The sequence below is a fragment of the Thermothelomyces thermophilus genome, chromosome 5 (assembly GCF_000226095.1).
Source record: "Thermothelomyces thermophilus ATCC 42464 chromosome 5, complete sequence".
NCBI classification, from domain to species: Eukaryota; Fungi; Ascomycota; class Sordariomycetes; order Sordariales; family Chaetomiaceae; genus Thermothelomyces; species Thermothelomyces thermophilus.
Genome location: NC_016476.1, coordinates 2,744,282 through 2,762,208, shown reverse-complemented (window position 1 = coordinate 2,762,208; position 17,927 = coordinate 2,744,282). Strand labels below are relative to the sequence as shown.

General features: G+C 56.1%; 5 protein-coding genes across 5 annotated transcripts; 4 read left to right on the top strand and 1 right to left on the bottom strand.

Moving 5' to 3' along the window:
* Positions 1 to 1,875: 1,875 nt before the first annotated feature.
* On the top strand, positions 1,876 to 3,970 carry MYCTH_2095369 (uncharacterized protein; the record flags this gene model as incomplete). The annotated part of the gene is made up of 3 exons (XM_003665260.1): positions 1,876 to 1,959; positions 2,131 to 3,049; positions 3,184 to 3,970. The coding sequence occupies 3 exons, from the start codon at positions 1,876 to 1,878 to the stop codon at positions 3,648 to 3,650; spliced, it is 1,470 nt and encodes a 489-aa protein (XP_003665308.1). The 3' UTR covers positions 3,651 to 3,970.
* Positions 3,971 to 5,648: 1,678 nt separating this feature from the next.
* On the top strand, positions 5,649 to 10,039 carry MYCTH_2112181 (uncharacterized protein; the record flags this gene model as incomplete). The annotated part of the gene is made up of 11 exons (XM_003665259.1): positions 5,649 to 6,040; positions 6,113 to 7,006; positions 7,584 to 7,607; positions 7,868 to 7,905; positions 7,944 to 8,093; positions 8,149 to 8,401; positions 8,503 to 8,527; positions 8,593 to 8,620; positions 8,684 to 9,769; positions 9,828 to 9,874; positions 9,929 to 10,039. The coding sequence occupies 11 exons, from the start codon at positions 5,649 to 5,651 to the stop codon at positions 10,037 to 10,039; spliced, it is 3,048 nt and encodes a 1,015-aa protein (XP_003665307.1).
* An 833-nt stretch (positions 10,040 to 10,872) lies between these two features.
* On the top strand, positions 10,873 to 12,391 carry MYCTH_2129155 (uncharacterized protein; the record flags this gene model as incomplete). Its single annotated transcript, XM_003665258.1, has 3 exons — positions 10,873 to 11,310; positions 11,361 to 11,609; positions 11,669 to 12,391. 3 exons carry the CDS (start codon positions 10,873 to 10,875, stop codon positions 12,389 to 12,391), a joined length of 1,410 nt encoding a protein of 469 aa, XP_003665306.1.
* Positions 12,392 to 12,744: 353 nt separating this feature from the next.
* MYCTH_2129154 (uncharacterized protein) lies at positions 12,745 to 13,145 on the top strand (the record flags this gene model as incomplete). Its single annotated transcript, XM_003665257.1, has 2 exons — positions 12,745 to 12,783; positions 12,861 to 13,145. The coding sequence occupies 2 exons, from the start codon at positions 12,745 to 12,747 to the stop codon at positions 13,143 to 13,145; spliced, it is 324 nt and encodes a 107-aa protein (XP_003665305.1).
* A 2,003-nt stretch (positions 13,146 to 15,148) lies between these two features.
* MYCTH_33514 (uncharacterized protein) lies at positions 15,149 to 17,764 on the bottom strand (the record flags this gene model as incomplete). Its single annotated transcript, XM_003665256.1, has 4 exons — positions 15,149 to 15,450; positions 15,508 to 15,709; positions 17,196 to 17,519; positions 17,576 to 17,764. Coding segments are annotated over 4 exons (1,017 nt in total), but the record flags the coding sequence as incomplete, so codon positions are not given.
* Positions 17,765 to 17,927: the final 163 nt, after the last annotated feature.

Genomic DNA, 17,927 nt, shown 5'->3' with positions numbered 1-17,927 from the left:
CAAGTAATAGGTCATGTTTTTCCCCTAAAACCAAGCCGTGCTATACTCAGGTGTTTACGCACTCTGCTTCCTAAGCGTTCTCGCTTGGTTAGGTACCGTTCAGATTGAATCCACGAGTGCTCATTCATATACATAGGTACTTAATTAGGTAATAGTGTATAGGTTCTAATGTAATGGAAGATGGTGGTTTCAATGGATGGAAGAAAGTTGGTAAGTTCAAAATAGTTCAAAAGTGCGATGTCTCCTTCCTACGTTGGCTGGCCCTGTGGCTCTATATAAGTAGAGGATAGGAACAAAGAACACTCCGTTTGCCAGCCCGTTTGCCAGATCCACAGGGCTTATCTTATCCAACCTTACACGATGGACGCGTCCGTAGACAACGTACTGCATCATAATGTGTCACGGGATCATATTTGACTTGGACGTACATCTACAAGTTGGAACGTACCATGATGATTGAAATCAAGAGGATGATGAGACATGATTCATATCATCGGGAATCTGCTGAGAGGAATTCATCAGGCACGGGAGTTGTGACCCTCTGACCTTCCCATGGCTGCAACAATAGCATGAGAATCGAGATTGAACTTGAGTTTTCAACCGTCACCGCGACTGTCTCTTTGCTCATCGCCTCATCCACTGCATACCAAGATATATCTACCTACCTGCTCCCTGATCCTTGCATTTCAAACCTGTTCTTCCTTTTGAATCATGATCTGTTTCTTTCTCTCTTCTAATATGTTCTTGTTATTATCCCAGAACAGCTATTACTCGAATGGAAGAATACCTTAGAATGCCACTAAATACATTCCCTTGTTGCTCCAGGGGTCCTTCGCTTTCAGATGATACCTTTGCGCGAAAGCAGCTAAGGGGAGTGAATTACAACACAACTCGTAGTCTTTGCGCGACGCGAATTAGGTAATTACCCAGCACAAGACATCTAATTAACCACCCCAATCACCCGGGGAGTTAGCCCTGCCATAACCTGCCTCCTCGGCGAGCGAGAGTGAGGTGACGTAACTGGTTCCTTTCGAAGATTCTTAAACATCACAAATCTTCAGACCAAAGGGGTGATACCACGAGGCCGAGATTTGTCGATGAATACGAGGAGGGTTGTGAGGGTTGTGAACACTTGTACGGATTACACAAATTCGGCAAGCTCCCCGCCCTTTTCCCCGGCTTGTTGTTTCCCCAAAGATATACCCTGCCTAGTGCTAGCAAACAAGACGCACTCCACAGGCCCCCCAGTCCAGAGTGACCCTGGAAACTGCTCCTTCTGCTCAAACAGGAAGGTCAATGTAACACCAACACACACCATGTGAGGAGGAACTCGCAAAAAACAGCATGGAAGCTTCCGATCCCCCGCATTCGGTACTCTAATTCGGCTGCTGTTGATGGGGAAATTTTAAGGTTATTCGATCTGTATATTTCAATTTTTACAAAAAAATATTGGCTAACGGACAAAGGTCGCGCCAAATCTGGTGAATTTGTTGTGCGGTCAAAGCAGCTCTACTACGTACACTAAGTTGGGGTCACTGGGGCCGAGGAGGGATTGGGCGCCAGGGTCCGCCGATCCTTGCGGTTTTCTCAGCTTCTCTTCCCAACCACCGGACAAGCATTTCCAGCTCCTCCCTTTAATATGTTCTTCTCCGCAAACTCTATTCCAGAAATTCATAGGCGCGCGGGGAGAAAAGCTTGCCCGGCTTCGGTGATTCTCTAGCCCACGCCTCTCAAGCCCATCATCACCGAGCGTTGCTAGCGGCCATCCTGAGTCTCGGAAACGACTCGGGGTAGAGCAAAAGGAAGGAAGAAAGAAGTATTAGGAGGACAAAGAGAAAAAAAAGAAGAAGAAAAAGAAAAGGAAAATCTGTCGCAATGTCATCAGACTCGGTCCACGAAACGGACCCCGAAAAGGCAGCGGCTGCGCACAAGGCCGAGCTTGACGCCGAGACGAACGAGGTAGGTCCGGTCGCTCCTTACCGAGCTCTATCCTAGGCCGGGGTCCCGTGAGAAGAACAGAACACCAGGAAGTCAGGCACCTTGTTATCTGAATGGTCTCATATAATAGCATTAATTATCTTACGCAGGATAATACCTGGGACTTGAGGCTGATAATTGAATGACGCTCAGAAGACGCCCGCCGACGCCGCTGTCGGCTACACGGCCGCCGAGGAGCGGGCGCTGCTGCGGAGGCAGGACTTGACCATCCTGCCGCTCTCGGCGGCCATCTACTTCCTCTGCTACCTGGACCGGTCCAACATCGGCAACGCGCGCATCCTCAACTCGACGAGCGGCGACGACATGCAGACCGAGATCGGGGCGACGCCGCGCCAGTTCAACATCGCCCTCATGGTCTTCCTCGTCGGCTACGCCCTGTTCGAGGTGCCGTCCAACGTGCTGCTCAAGAAGCTCCGCCCCTCCCGCTGGCTCGCCTTCCTCATGTTCTCGTGGGGCGCCATCACCATGGGCATGTCGGGCGTCCGCTCCTTCTCGGCCACCGCGGGCGTGCGGTTCCTGCTGGGCGCCGCCGAGGCCGGCCTGTTCCCGGGCCTGGTCTACTACCTGACCTTCTGGTACCGCGCCGACGAGCGGAGCGTGCGCGTCGCCTTCATCCTGGCCAGCGCCACCCTCGCCGGCGCCTTCGGCGGCGCCATCGCCTACGCCATCGGCCACATGAACGGCGCCCGCGGCTGGTCCGCCTGGCGCTGGCTCTTCCTCATCGAGGGCGCCCCCTCGTGCGCCTCCGCCCTGCTCGTCTGGTTCTTCCTGCCCGACTACCCGGAGGAATCCCTCTCCGGCCGCCACCGCCAGGTCGCCATCGACCGCCTCCGCGTCGAGGGCAGCAAGGCCGGCCACCGCACCATGACCTGGGCCGACGCCAAGGCCACCCTGACCGACTGGAGGCTGTACGGCCACTACATCATCTACTTTGCTGTCTCCCTCCCCTTCAGCTCCCTCTCGCTCTTCACCCCGTCCATCACGGCCGGCCTGGGCTACAAGGACTTGCAGGCCCAGCTCATGACGGTTCCTCCCTGGGCCGCCGCATATGGTGCGTTCTCCCCCCCCCCCCCCCCCCCCCCTTCCTTTTCCGTTTTGCTATTGTCATTACTGTTATCATAAATTATTTTTTGTCATTCTTTCCATTTGCTTTGGAACACCCGGTTGACCAAGGCGCCTATACAGTCACGCAGATTGTTGTCTCGTACTCGGCCGACCGGTTCAACGCCCGCGGCATTCACAGCGCCGCGCTGGCCCTGGTCGGCGGCGTCGGCTTCATGGCGTCGGCGCTGCTGCCGCCCGACGCCTACCTCCACCGCTACGGCTGCCTCATCGTCGCCACAGCCGGCTCTTTCGCCTGCATCCCCCCGCTGCTGGGCTGGCTCACGTCGAACGTGCACTCGACCGCGTCCGTGGGGCTGGCCATCGCCATCAACGTCAGCTTCGGCGCCGGCATGGGCCAGATCCCCGGCGTCTGGATCTACAAGGCCGACGAGGCCGCCAGGGGCTACCCCACCGGCCACTGGGCCAATGCCGCCATGCTCTTCCTCGTCGCCCTCGGCGCCCTCGGGCTGAGGGTCCTGTACGGGTATAGAAACAGGAAGCTGCTCAGGGAGAGCGGCGGCCAGGAGGTTCGGCTGTACAAGCTATAATTTTGTGTTCAACCAAAAAAAATGCGCGTCTGGTGTTGTTGATTGATTCACTAATCATTAATTACGGTTCAGTCACCACCAGCCGAGTCAGAGGGGATCTCGTTCCGGTCCTTTCTGTGATTGCGGATGCTATTGTGGGCACAGTCAGGGACTCTCACTGCCTAATTAATCATGGCCACGGTTCCTTCTTCTTTCACTGTCGTCTTCTTGATTGGGATCGGGCTCATGGTCGAGTGAAAATAGTAATTAATTAGTATCAAGGATCCCAGGATTGTGCCAACATAATATATCCGTTCTCGGCCTGCTGATTTTTGATAACTAATCAGATACAAAGGCATATTGACTCGCCTTGGGCCAAGGCGACAAGTGAAGGACGCCCATTCGCTGAATTCAGGTTCGACGTGCGCTTTCGAATGTGATGTCTTCGCTGAATGGTCGCATCGGAGGTTCCGCAAGAATTTCTCAGATGTCCGATCAAGACTCCGCTGCTTTGGAGCTGATCTGGACATGATTATTGCTACATGCGAGCGAACAGTCTCTGGGTGACCATAGGGGTTTCTGACTGGCCTTCCACTAACATGATACAAATTCACATTAGAATTCGCCGACCCGAGACTTCTACCCATCTCCTCGCCTTCCTGTTCGTAAGCGTTTGTCAAAGTCACTCGATATTTATTAACCCTGTACTACCCTGCACTACCTGCGTCTGTCTCCTAGCACACCTACATGGAATTACGCCGCCTTCGCGGTAATAATAATGCAATGATAGCAATATCAGGACGCAGTGAATGAAGAGAACATGTGCGTATGTACATTAATTAATCACAACCCGCCTCTGTTGATAGTTAGCACCTAATTAAAGCCAACTGGTCAAGAGGCAGACACCTCCATACCCGCATTCGCGGTATTGTTACTCTATGCTCCGAACGGACCACTTACAACTCCCATCCCATACCGGGCACTGCATCTCTCACAACTAGCTTGGTCCTGACAGGTCACAATCTAGCGCTCTCATATGATCCTGGCCCCACACAATAGGTCGCCTCGCCTTCCTTCAGACCAGAACATCATGCTCAGCGTTGAATGACGCTGTAACACACGCGCGCCCTAGCAGCCTCCCAACCCTTATTTTTTTCCGCTTTATCTTCTTCTGGGAGGGAAGAAATGGTGGTGGGGGGATCTCGGACCTCTTGTCGCCTAATCACCACTTGTTTATTTATCAATGTGTGTTACCTTGTTTTGGACTTACGAGTGGATTGTTGACTTGATAATAGGCTTGACAATTCAACCTAGCCCTCGGACTAGTCTGGCCGAAGATATCACAAGTACGGTTCTTCGTCCAGACCAAGATCTGATGCCTTGTTGCATCAGAGGTTCCAGTGGTTCCAGCGGTGCATTGAGATCAGGAACATCCCTTGCGATATTATTTGCTAGAATCACAGCCGCTTACGGGGTTCGGATTGGGCCAGCGGATCGGATTAGGTGACGTGCTTTTGGGAGAAGCACCCAACACTCAGGTCACAAGTCCGTGCAGGCAAGAACATAATATCTCGGATCCTCCACAGACCATGCTCGGACTGTATTCTCACCCCACCACCTTCTGACTTGTGTAGAGTGCTGTGGTGGAAGTCGCCGGAGGCGCCCGATAGAGGCACACTAACTAACAAGGCACTTGTTCGACCAACGAACCTGGAATTGCGCCTGCACTTCAAGATGCCCGGCGTCTCTGGAAGGCGGTCCGGAAAGCGCCATCCGAAGGAGGTATCAGCACCGACCAAGCTTGCGCATGTCCCCAGAAAAAGGCGATCCGCACTGACGGCGCCGGGATGGGCCCTCGCAACTGGTGAGTGCCCGGTCCTCATATGACGACGAGTAGATATACCTACGTCTTTCCCACGAACCAGGACCCCGGTTTACACTCGGGGGGGGGGGGGGGGGAATACTCCATGACTGCGTTTGGACAAGACGAGCATAGCAGATATTATATGTGATGCTAACATGGCCCGCCTTTCAGCGCTTATTGCCAGTACTGCCGTCTTTCTCGCCTTCAACATGCTCGCAGCCCCATTTGGTCTGTCGCGCGGGCCACGGCTGCCGGAAAAGGCTTTGCGCTGCAACCGAGTGTTCTTTGGTGATGTGCTCCCTCCAGATGCGACCCTTGAGAAGGTCGCGGTGGTCCGGGAGGGCGGGAGCTACGGCGAGGGCGAGGCAAACGTGGCATACTCGGTAGACCCGACCGGTCTTCCAGCATTGTGTGTCATTACCGTTCGGGTGAGGAGCTCTTCGACGAGCAGCTACCGGCTTGGCCTCTTTCTGCCAGATAAGTGGAACTCGAGGTTTCTGGTGGTAGGAAACGGGGGCTTCGCGGGTGGCATCAACTGGTTGGACATGTGAGCGCTTATTACCCTTTGAATGCTCCCTTGGTGGACGTCCCACCTCAACAACTACGTCGCCCAAGCCAGCCTGTACAACTTTCCCGTAACCGACCCCAAACACCTCTCCGTTGCCGACACCGCCCTTATCGCAGACGAAGTCATCCGGCAATGCGACCTGGCCGACGGCGTGCAGGATGGCATTGTCAGCACCCCGGATCGGTGCGCCCCGGAGCTGACTGTTCTCCTCTGCAGCGGCAAAGACAACGGGGCCAAGAACGCCCCAACGTCCGGGAAGGCAGATTGTCTCCGCCCGGCTCAGCTCGAGACCGCCCGAAACGTCTACAGCGACTGGACCCTTCCGCCCAACAACGAGCTCCTTCATCCGGGTCTGACCTTCTCCTCGGAGGGAGAATGGTTGCTCATCCTCAACGGCTCCGAGCCGGTGCCCTACGGGATCGGATACGCGCGCGACTTCCTGTTCGACGACGACGGCGGCGGCGGCGGCGGCGGCAGCGGCAGCGATGCCCCGCCGTGGGACTGGCGCACGTCCTTCAACGAGAGCGTCGTGCGCTACGCCGACGAGCACGACCCCGGGAACGCGACGGCGGACGACTGCGCCGCGCTGGGGGCCGTCCGAGAGAGGGGCGGAAAGGTGGTGATCTACCACGGGCTCGCGGACGGGCTGGTGCCGACAAAGGGGACCGGCGTGTACTGGAATCGGACGTTGGATGCCCTGGGCGGCCTGGGCGGCCTGGGCGGCCTGGAGGACTTCATGAGGCTGTTTCTCGTGCCCGGCATGGGACATTGTTACGGGACGGCCGTAGACGCGCCGTGGAACTTCGGGGGCGCATTTCAGGCGGGCCTGATAGGGAGCGGGGTGTGGTCGGTGCCGGGGTTCGAGGATGCGGAGCATGACGCCTTGATGGCGTTGGTCGACTGGGTCGAGAAAGGGAAGCCCTTGGACAGCATTGTCGCGACAACGTGGGAAGACCCGACAAATTCAAGTTCGGGATAAAGAGACAAAGACCAATCTGTGCGTGGCCTCGGCAGGCACTGTGGGATGGTAAAGGAGATGTTGACGATGCCACAAGTTGGAGTCGTTCGAGTTAAGAAGTCCCCGGGATTATGGGTACTATGTAGATATGAGCCCCAAGTTTGGCAGGTTTTGGATCAATTATCGCTTGACCGCCTTCTTTGTCCGGAAGTTGCCCCGCATTTCTGCCCCGCCTACGCTTGATGCATTAGCGCCCGTCGCGGCACAGTGGACTCGGTGGTGGGGTAAAGCAACTGTTCCTTTGAAGATGTTTGGGGGGCAAAGTTTGACACGATAACAATTTGGTTGCTTTCAGATGAAGTGCTCTCTTCTGGGCCAAATTGGAGTTTCCCCTTATCGTAGCACGGGCATAGTCAGGTATTTGTCGAGGGTTACAACCGTAGTCAACCATTGCCAAATATCTCGTCACCCCAGGTCGACTTCCTTTGCCGGAAGCGCTGAAACGGAACGTACTGTACCATCCATAACTACGGAGCTACACAGTACACTACTTGTTGAGAGCAGGGCACAAGAGACCCTGCTGGTTGGGTGGGCTCCAGGCAACCCCTCTGCCCCGCACCCGAGATTTTTGGCTTCGCCTCTCATCGCGTCGCGTCAAAATTTTCCCTTTTCACACCGCCAACCGTCAACGCTATCGAACCGATTACTCCCTTCCCCGCCGCTGCAACCTAACAAATCGACCAAGATGCGTTACGTCCTAGTTACCGGCGGTGTCATTTCAGGTATACCGACCGTGCCGCGGCACGTTCCGCAATTCCTGGGATAGCGAAGTGGCTAACCGACGGCAGGCGTTGGGAAGGGCATCATCGCCTCGTCCACGGGCCTGGTCCGTAGATAATTAACCCTGCGTGCACTTTTTGCTAGCTTGCCACCTGGCTCTAACTCGTGTGCGGCCGCAGCTCCTCAAAACCCTCGGCCTGCGCGTCAGCTGCATCAAGATTGACCCGTATGTGTCGGTTGATGCGGGGCTCATGGCCCCTGCCGAGCACGGCGAATGCTTCGTCTTGTGCTCCGGTAAGTCAAGAACGAACTCCGGGGCGGAGGTTCCGTAGATGCTAACATTCCACAGGCGGCGAGGTGGACCTGGATCTCGGCAACTACGAGAGGTACCTCTCGGTGCGGCTCACCAGTGACCACAACATCACGACCGGCAAGGTCTACCTGAACGTCATTCAGAAGGAGCGCCGCGGTGACTATCTCGGCAAAACGGTCCAGATCGTTCCCCATGTGACGGATTCGATCAAGGAATGGATTAGGCGCGTGTCTAAGATTCCCGTCGACGGCTCGAACGAGGAACCTGACGTGTGCATCATCGAGCTCGGGTAAGTTCCCGATTGGTATAATTGTTTTCTTCAACCCCTTGGCGGCGATTGTAAGGTATGAAGCACGTGAGGAGGTGGCTGACTTGATTTTCAACAAATAGCGGCACAATTGGTGATATCGAGAGCGTAAGTTAACGGTCATTTGCGGCTACGTGATATTTGATATGACATGGCCGCTCACACAGTTGCAGATGCCGTTTATTGAGGCTCTCACTCAATGTATGTTGGAAGAAGGAACAAAACAATTCTCCGTTGCTCGAGATCGGCTGACATTGAGAATAGTGCGCCACGAGGCCGGCAGTGGCAACTTCATGAACATCCACGTCTCGTACGTTCCTACAGTCCACGGGGAACAAAAGACGAAACCGACACAACACGCCGTCAAGTCGATCCGCAGCCACGGTTTGATCCCCGATATCGTCGCTTGCCGCTGCGAGACGCCCCTTGCCGAGTCTACCGTCGCAAAGCTCGCGCTCCACTGTCAGGTCGAGGCGGACCAAGTTCTCGTTGTCCGCGATATGCCGACCATCTACCAGGTGCCCCTGCTCTTGCGCGAGCAGGAACTCATTCGGCAGCTCCGGGCTAAGCTGGCGTTGGATAAACTGACCATCACGCCCGAGATGGTTGCACAAGGAGAAGCTCTCTGGGATTTGTGGACGTCGGTCGTTACGCCTACGTACCAGGAGGAGGTCAAGATTGCGCTTGTGGGCAAGTACGTCAGATGTCAGGACGCGTACCTTTCTGTCGTCAAGGCATTGGAACACTCGGCCATGCGAATCCGTCGCAAACTCAACCTGATGTGGATTGACTCGTCGGATCTCGAGCCCACGACTGGGGGCGGAGCGGCACAAGCCAAGTACCACAAGGCATGGCATGATGTCTCCACGGCCGAGGGCATCATCGTGCCCGGTGGGTTTGGTCACCGCGGCACGGAGGGGATGATGAGGGTCACCAAGTGGGCTAGGGAGAATAACATCCCTTTCCTCGGTGTTTGCCTGGGCTTCCAGGTTGCGGCGATTCAGTTCGCGCGTGATTTGTGCGGCATGCCCGAGGCCACCTCTGAGGAGTTCGACGCCCAGGCCAAGGATCTCGTGGTTGTCAACATGCCCGAGCTTGACAAGCAGAACATGGGTGGCACGATGCGTCTGGGTCTGCGCAAGACCATCTTCCAGCCTGGAACTGAGTGGTCGCGCGCGCGGGCTCTGTACGGAGGTGTCGAGGTCATTGAAGAAAGACATCGGCATCGGTACGAGATCAACCCGCAACTGGTCGAGACGCTCGAGAAGGCGGGCCTTCACTTTGTGGGCAAGGATGAGACGGGCGACCGGATGGAGGTCTTTGAGCTCAAGGACCATCCCTTCTTCGTCGGTGCGTAGATGCGGCCAAATGGGTGAATCCTGGCATAAGATGCTAAAATTTCAAACAGGGACGCAATTCCACGCCGAGTACCAGTCGCAAGTCGTTCACCCAAGCGTATGTTTCTCAGACCTGTTCTCTTACAGTCATGTCTAGCTGACCGTCGAACAGAGACCCTACCTCGGCTTCATCGCCGCGAGCGCGGGCTGCTTGGACAAGGTGCTCAACCAGAAGCCGGTTGAGCCATTCAAGACCGTCGCTGTCCTCAATGGGACCAAATAGACACGACATTGACACGCAAACGATCTTGATGATCCAGTTATGAGACGCTCCGGTCGGGGGATTACGGTTTCAGCGGGAACACGTGGGGATTCTGGGCTTGTTTGGAGAACACGTCAGGCGGCGTTTAGTTTGACATTCTCTCTCTTTAGAGCAGGTGAGGGCCAAGATCGGTCGCCCCGTACCTGAGAAATAGGGTCGCAAAGTGTTCCCCCCGCGCTTCTATTATATATTACAAGGCGACCTAGATTTGGCCTTGGAGTTCGGGGTTTTGCTGGGTAAAGGAGCATTTCCATGCATACGCACACATAGAATAGACGTGGCTGGCGTTCAGGATAAGGGGAGGTCATCTTGGTTTAGATTCGTAGGCTCAAAAGAATATATCTCTGCATGGGGAGACACGCACACTCTCAGTTTTTTGGCTGGTCGGCTTGCACCGATTCTCCGCGCATTGGCTTGTCTGCGTTCAGATTACAGACGGTGGGTGGACTTGGCAAAGCAAGCAAGTTAATTAATTAATTACCATGCGCTTCAAGACGGCTTATTACCCTTTCAGATTTAGCCTCTACTCCGTACACACAACCTCATTTCGCTGCGGTCCGCAGTTCGCATATGACTGAGCATCCTGTCCTCGAAACAGTATCAAGACAGACACTTTGGCAATCACAGTTTGTCAAGACATATTAATATAAAATTATCCCGGCTTCTTTCGGCGCCAGGTGGGACCCAAGTCCAATCAGTCATCTGTACGGACTAATACTACCTGAAGGGCTGTATTGTACGCAGCCGCAACTTGGGAGTCCGGACCTTGACAAACTGAGAGCTCGTAATCAAGAATGGACCATATCCTCGAGAAGCAACCGACAACAGCATCAACCTCTCTCGAAAGAGCGGAGGAGCGGCCCCCGTCGTCACATCTCCCGGGACTTGCACGAGCCAGTTTCATGACTCTCCCCTCTGAACTCCTGACCGAGATATGCACCAATCTCTGCTGGTACCTTCACGCCGAGGACGACGGCTCCTCAGACGTCGCGATCCGGGCCCGCGAAGGACAATGTGCGCTGGCGAGGCTAAGCCGGACGTGCAGGCTGATGCGGGAGATAGTACGGCCGCTGCTCTTCGGCCGCGTCTATGCCTCTCGCACCTCGGACCTCTACCTGCTGGTGCGCGCCCTCGTAGGCCGGGCCGAGCTGGGATCTACGGTCACCGAGGTCGTCGTCACCACTCCGCACCAGGCCGGGGAGATGGCCTACTCGCAGCAGATCGCCGGGATCGTGGAGGAGAACCTCGGGATCGGGGACATCTGGACGCCCGCGTGGTCGAGGTTCACGGCACGGCGGGCGACCGGTTCGCCGCCCTCGCCTCGCTGCTGCTCCACTCCGCGCCGAACCTGACGAGCGCCTCCTTCCACCTCCTGGGCCCGCCCTCGCTCGTCATCGAGCAGGCGCTCAAGCGGTGGAACACGTCGGCGGTCCAGCACCTGACGCGGCTGCGGCTCAGGCGCCTGACCCTCCGGGCCTTCGACCGCGACCACCAGTTCGTGCTCGACCAGGCCGTCTACCTGCTGCGGGCCGTGCCGTCCGAAGGGTCGAGGTCCTGCACTGCGACGGCTGCGCCGACGTGTCGGAGCAGTTCCGCGGCCTCAGCGGCCGCGCCCCCATCCCGAACCCGCCCCGCCTGCCCAACTTGACGGAGCTCATCCTGACCGACTGCGGCGTCGCCCGCCGCGGCCTGGCCAACCTCGCCCACGCCCTCGGCGACCGCCTCGCCCGGGTCACGGTCCGCAAGGACGGGCGGCGGGGCCGGGGCTGGGGTCCGGGACCGGCGGGGGGTGCCGGCGGCGCGGCGCCCGAGTTCACCATCGCGTCGCTCGAGCTCGAGGAGATCCTGGAGGCGCTGCGGCCGCGCTGGGCCGGCACGCTGCGCGAGCTGACCTACCACGTGCCCCGCGCGCTGCGGCTGTTCCCCGCGCCCGCGCCCGAGTCGCTGGCGCACTTCGGCGCGCTCGAGCTGCTCGAGCTGAGCACGGACGCGGTCGAGTTCGACGAGCTGCGGCGCCGGCCCGGCGTGTTCGCCTCCTGGCTGCCCCCGTCGCTGCGGGAGCTCCGCATCCGCGGGCCCGCCGTCCTGGTCTCGTCGCTGCGGGGGCTGCTAGATGCCGTCCTCGACGGTCGGTTGCCCTGCCTCGCGAGGATCGAGATCACCGACCAGGCGTGCGCGAGCTCCGCGTCCCCCGCGTCCCCGCCGTCCCCGGATGAGGTGCGCGAGTTTCGAGAGACGGTCGCGGGCCTTCGATCCCGGGGCGTGCATGTTATAATCCATCCCCAGGATCCCGAGCCGGAGCCCGAGGACTGAACCTGAGAGTCCAACGAGGCCCGATACGATGGGAAGATTGCTCGGGAGCGCCCAGCGTCTTGAGCAACTCACGGCGAAATTGGGTCTCAAGATAAGTTTGTTGTCCAACACCGAAAAAGTCGATATTGGCAGAGTTGCAAGGCATCGGTGAATTGACATCTCGTCCCGGGCCCCCGCACCCCATGGGAACCACATACAAGGCATTTCACGACTGAGCATGTTCCTTACGATCCTGTTGGGATTGTGGAGCAGATAGGGCGTTGGGGGTGGGGGGGGGGGTATGTCCAGCTTCTTGCCTGCTGTGCAGTCGAGTCTGTGCCCCCCCCCCCCCTCCCTTTTTTCCCTCTCCGCGCATGTCGATATATTTCGCTCGTTCCCCCGATACCCTAGAAGTACGAAGGTAGCTAATTCGAACGCCAAATACTCCCGGAAATTGTTCTCCCCATTTTACCCTTGACATCTCCTGCAGTTCAAACAGCGTAGTATCAATGGTAGCGCGCGATGGCAGCAGTCTGCCTCGACAACCAAGATCTTTTACGAACCCCGTGTGGCGGCGGGCACCGAGGCTGCGAGCCAGAGTCTTCAAGTTCGGAAGAGTGACCCTTCTGCAGCCATCTTTCGGGCTCCTTTACATCCGCCGCCGCCGCCGCCGCCGCCGCAGCAGCAGCAGCAGCAGCAGCACGATGCGCACGATTCTCGACGCGGTAGTGTTGGGAGGTCACCGGAAAAGTGTGATCCTGATCCCGAACGATAATTAGCGAGTCTAATGACGATCTCGACGATGGCGGTTTCAACACTTCTTTCCCGCCGGCAAAGAAGCTTCGCTATACACAACTATACACAACTATACACAACTATACACAACTACTATACAAAAAGCACCACCAACAACACCACCACCAGGATGGAAGGCATCTTAGCTCATCCAACTGCGAGCAATTTACATACAAACTTGATGATTCTACTCCTCTTCCGCTCCGCGAATAGTCTCCAAGCCACAGACGATCATCTCCTCGGCTTCCTCTCCTCTTTTTCTTCCTGGGGTGGACTTCATGGAATTCTCCTTAGCCTGGATAATATCCTGAATCCTTGCAAACCTTATCGTTGGCATTCTCTTTCCAACCTCTTACGGCCCTGTGGCTCGTAAGCCTCCATTTCCTTGGTTAATTAAGTGGTCAATCTGGCCCAGGCCTTTAAACATGCAATCTCTGCGTTCTTGGCACCCAAAGCCTTGGCTGCCTTGGCTAACGGAGTCCTCATAAGCCGTTCACTAGTCGATTCGTCATGATCACTCTCGGACCCTTTCTAACTTTTGATATTCACTTGTTAATTAATTGGTTGCGCCTAACAAGGTGCTATTTGAACTAGGTCTGTGCTCAGATTTTTTTTTAAAAAAAAAGAGGAAAAAAAAGAGGAATGTGATTCTCAGGGGCCACTCAAACGTAAAGCGAATCCGAATTGCAACTCGAAGGTTTTTTTGCGGCAGCTGACGCTGAGGCCGATCATTAATAATTACACCGCGCATCCGTACAGGGCAGGAGCCCATTTGAATAGTTCCCATTGTTAGGTTCGTTCGCTCCTGGCCAGAGATGCCCACACTCGCCCGAATCATCTCATCCAGTCCTATTCAAAGTGGCAATGAGCTGAGCCTCGGAAGAAAGGTCTCTCCCTGATCCCGCCGGTAATTAAGCAAGTACTTAAGTAACAACCATCGTATTGAATCGGTAACCCTTGCTGCTGGGACTTGATAGAACACTACATGCGAGTAAGGGTAGCCCTCTGCATGGCCAAACAAGCCGAACAAACTAACAAAACTTTCAAAGGTACGAACCGGCTAACTCGAGAAGAAAAAAAAATACTCGTTAAAGTCCCGCCGTACTTAATGACTACCCCGTGCAACCATGCTCGATGGGCCAAGAGGTCCAACTGCTCCAAATAACACCATCCCAATGAACCGAAGGCCAATCATTGGCCGATGTCGCCGAGGATGTCTATCACGCCGTATCCCGGAGGCCTGGCGTGCGGGCTTGCCCGACGTGGTTCTTCTTCCTCGTCAATAGCCTTGACAGAAGCGGGTGTAAAATTTCGCGAACGTTTAGGGGCGGTGCTGCCGGTCCCGTTATTGACTGTCTTGCTACTGCCGAGGGCGCCGCTGCTGCTCTGGCCGCTGGACGAGCTCGGCTCTGTTGGGCCAGAACTACTCAGGCTGGGCAGCGAGGTGCCGCTATGATCGCTTCCAATGCTCGTTCCTATGCAGCCGAATTCACCACACGAGGACGACGACGAATTTGAGGCGGAAGCTGTGGTCTCCCTAGCGTTGCTTCGACCGAGTGACGCCTGCTGCCTGTCTTTGTTTGGTTTCGAGTCCGTCGCCGAAAGGCCAGGATTGCAGTGATGGACGGGAAGCGGAAATGGTTGGTTCAAGAGCGACCGCGTGAGGGAAGACGCGAAGTCGGATGGTAGGACGGTGGGCTGTTTCATTTGAAGCGGAGGGTCCTGCCCCTCGTCCGCCTCACCGGTGGGCGTGTTTGTGGGAACTTTTAGGCTCATCGGCTCATCCTCCAAGCTGGGCCCCGAGATGTGCATTGGTTCTGCCGTTTGCGAAGGAACGTAATCAGGCATGATCGTGTCCGAGGGACACTGCCTCTGACCCTGCCCGCTCGTGGGCCACGTTGACGCCCCGTCCCACATATCCGCTGTCTGAGCGTTCATGAGTGCGTTAGCCCAGTTGAGATACGCCGAATCGGTGAAAGGATCGGGATATGAGGGTGTATTGGCAGATCCCGTAGTGCTAGATCCGAGATATGGCATCTGAAAGGGCGGGTTGCCGAGAAAATCAGTCCCTGTCTGATTCTGGAAAACGTTGTTGACCGTAATTTGCGCTGGGAGCCCGGGATTCTTAAGATTCCTTAGCGGGAGCGAATTCCTGCCAGGGGAATGCGCATGCGAGCTCGGCCCGTCCTCTAACTGATACGTGGGTACGGGCATCACCGGGTTAAGTCCTGAACATTGCCACATGGATTGGTTTGGCCAGGCGATGGCATTGCTCTCGAGTATTTCTGCGACCCTTTGTCAGTAATAACTGAACCGATGGAAACTCCAGCATGTGTGCTCACCTAACGGAGCATGCTGGAACGAGAACGCCACGACGTTTTTAACTCGCTCAATCGGGGCTGAGAGCGAGTCTCGAGGAAATCCTTCGCTTATAACAAGCTTGATGCGGCCGATATCGTCGCCTGGTCTCCAGTGGTTTTGGTACAGCAGTTCGCGGCGAAAGTGCGGGAACCTCAGCCGTTCGAGTTCGCCCGTCTTGGTGAACTCTGCCGCGCTGGGTCAGCATGGTATGAGCTTCATCGTCGTCATAGGAGTATTGGCAACTGACCACATGTGCTCGTAATTAGATGCGGGCCGTTGACTTCACGATCAAGGACGGTGGATCTGAATGCCTGGTTAGCATTCTCATTCCCATGTCCATGTCATCGTACGGAAACCCACGCAACCAGTCGTCCATCGATTAGAATGCGAGCTTCGAATTTGATCAGCTCCGTGTGCTTGCTATATGCACGAGTGAATTGGCTAAGGTTGGGCTTGCGCCAGCAGTGGATGGATATCTGAAATGCGGTGCCTGGCGCCAGGCTCGGAACAAAGCAAGTCATGACGGGAATGCCCACAGCGCCATGGATGTGGGCCAGCTCGAGGTCAGGAACGACATGGCAGGCGACCCTGAACTCCTTGAATGGTATTTTTGAGTCTCGGCCCGCGGGGAATAGAATGACATCCCAGTCGTCGTAGCGCATCCTGCTGGTCAGAGAGTTGGCTTGACTGCTCCAGCGAACGGGGACAGCGTAACTAAGAATTGCTAGATGAGAATGGAGGATTGCACCAAGAGACGAAAGGGTAAGCCAAGGAGTCACAGAAAACAAGGTGCGTGGGAAAACAAGGGGGAAAAAAACCAAAATGCCGTCGTCCTGTTGCGTGGTGGGCAACGATTCCAAAAGTAGCGGGCGAGGCCAGCCGCAGACCTCCACCCTGGATGACAGTGTTAGAGCCCATTGTCAGGCAGCAAGTGAGAGCATGGCGTGCCTAAGCACATGCTTGTTTAAGTGTGCTCCTTCTGTTTTTGACAGGATCGCGACTGCTCAGGTTACGAATGCCCCCTTCCGCAAGCTCTCGGTCCCGATCTGCGATATAACTTACTACCTTATGCATTAGGGGTACTTCATTCGTGTTATCCATTGGCTCTACCTACTACCCAGGGAGCATTGGGCAACGCTGGCAGATGTCGGGATGGCGGGGGAATGGAGGCTGCACTGGGCTGGATTTAAGTGTTCGATAGTGAGAGAGAGCAGGTGCGGATGGGACCCAATGATGTCCCAGCGGAGTTCCGGGCGGTTGGGTTTTTAGCGGTACTTTATTGGAAGTGCTCTTCCATTGATATGTGCGCTCTGCTTGCCCATTGCCCACTTAGCCCCGCCTGGACCCTGACACACGTTGGGCGAACACGCCGGGACCTTCTCTGAACCAATGCCCGTGAGGTCAGCAATCAGAATCGCCCGCTTGCTTGTGGCAAAGAACAGATGGGACGGTAGGCTAGAGAGAGATAGGGCGGGAACAACTCTAGCCCAGACATCCGAGGCTGAAATGTTGCATTGCCAGGAGACAAAAGGACTTCGGTTGACGTAGTCAGCTTCTTGCTATTCGGATATACACTGCTTTGTTCACAACAATATTTACGGGTCCTCGTCACCCTCCATTCTGGCCTAAGTGAACTAGTTAGCACCAGTTCGCGTCGACAGGGTGCTACAGCCTGACTTACCCTCACGGCACCAGGTCCGCCTAGCTCCCTCTCCAGCCCGCCCTCAAACTCGCGTGGGTAGCTGACCCGGTCCGGATACGTCAACTTGACCCCGTAGCACACACTAAGGAAGACCGCCACGAAGACGCCGATCTGGAACAGGCCTTTGCCCGTACCAATCCATGTGTACTCCCAAGGCGAGAACATGCCGAGAATATCGTGATCCTCGTGAACCGGCTCGCCAAAGTTCCTCCGCTCTTGCTTATCCCACCAGTCGGCGTGAGGATCACGGAATTGACGCTTGATACGAGGGGGGTTGATGTAGCCACCGTTCTGCGCGAAATTGTCAGTCAATGTTGCGCACCGCGTTGTTTCTTGCTCCAGCGCACCATGTCCGGGTCCTCCGCATCCGTGAGCGTCGGATAGTCCGAGTCGGGGTACTTCTCATCGATCTTGCTCTTGCCAACCATGGACTGGGGGAGGAAGGTTCGTTGCTGGATGAAAGGGAGTCGTCGCGCGGCCATCGGAAGGGCAGTCGCTCGGATGGGCGACGCCCGCACAATGCGGCAGGTCAGCATCTGTGTCCAATTAGCTTCGCACACATTCTGCTGCGATCACAACGTATCAGACATGCCTTGGCGTTGGTGGTGCCGCAATGCCAATCGGTCGGTGGGAAGGTGTGATGATGTCGTTTGCCAGTCGCACCCGCGAGCTACGGAGGTTTGAGTTCGGGGTGCGTTG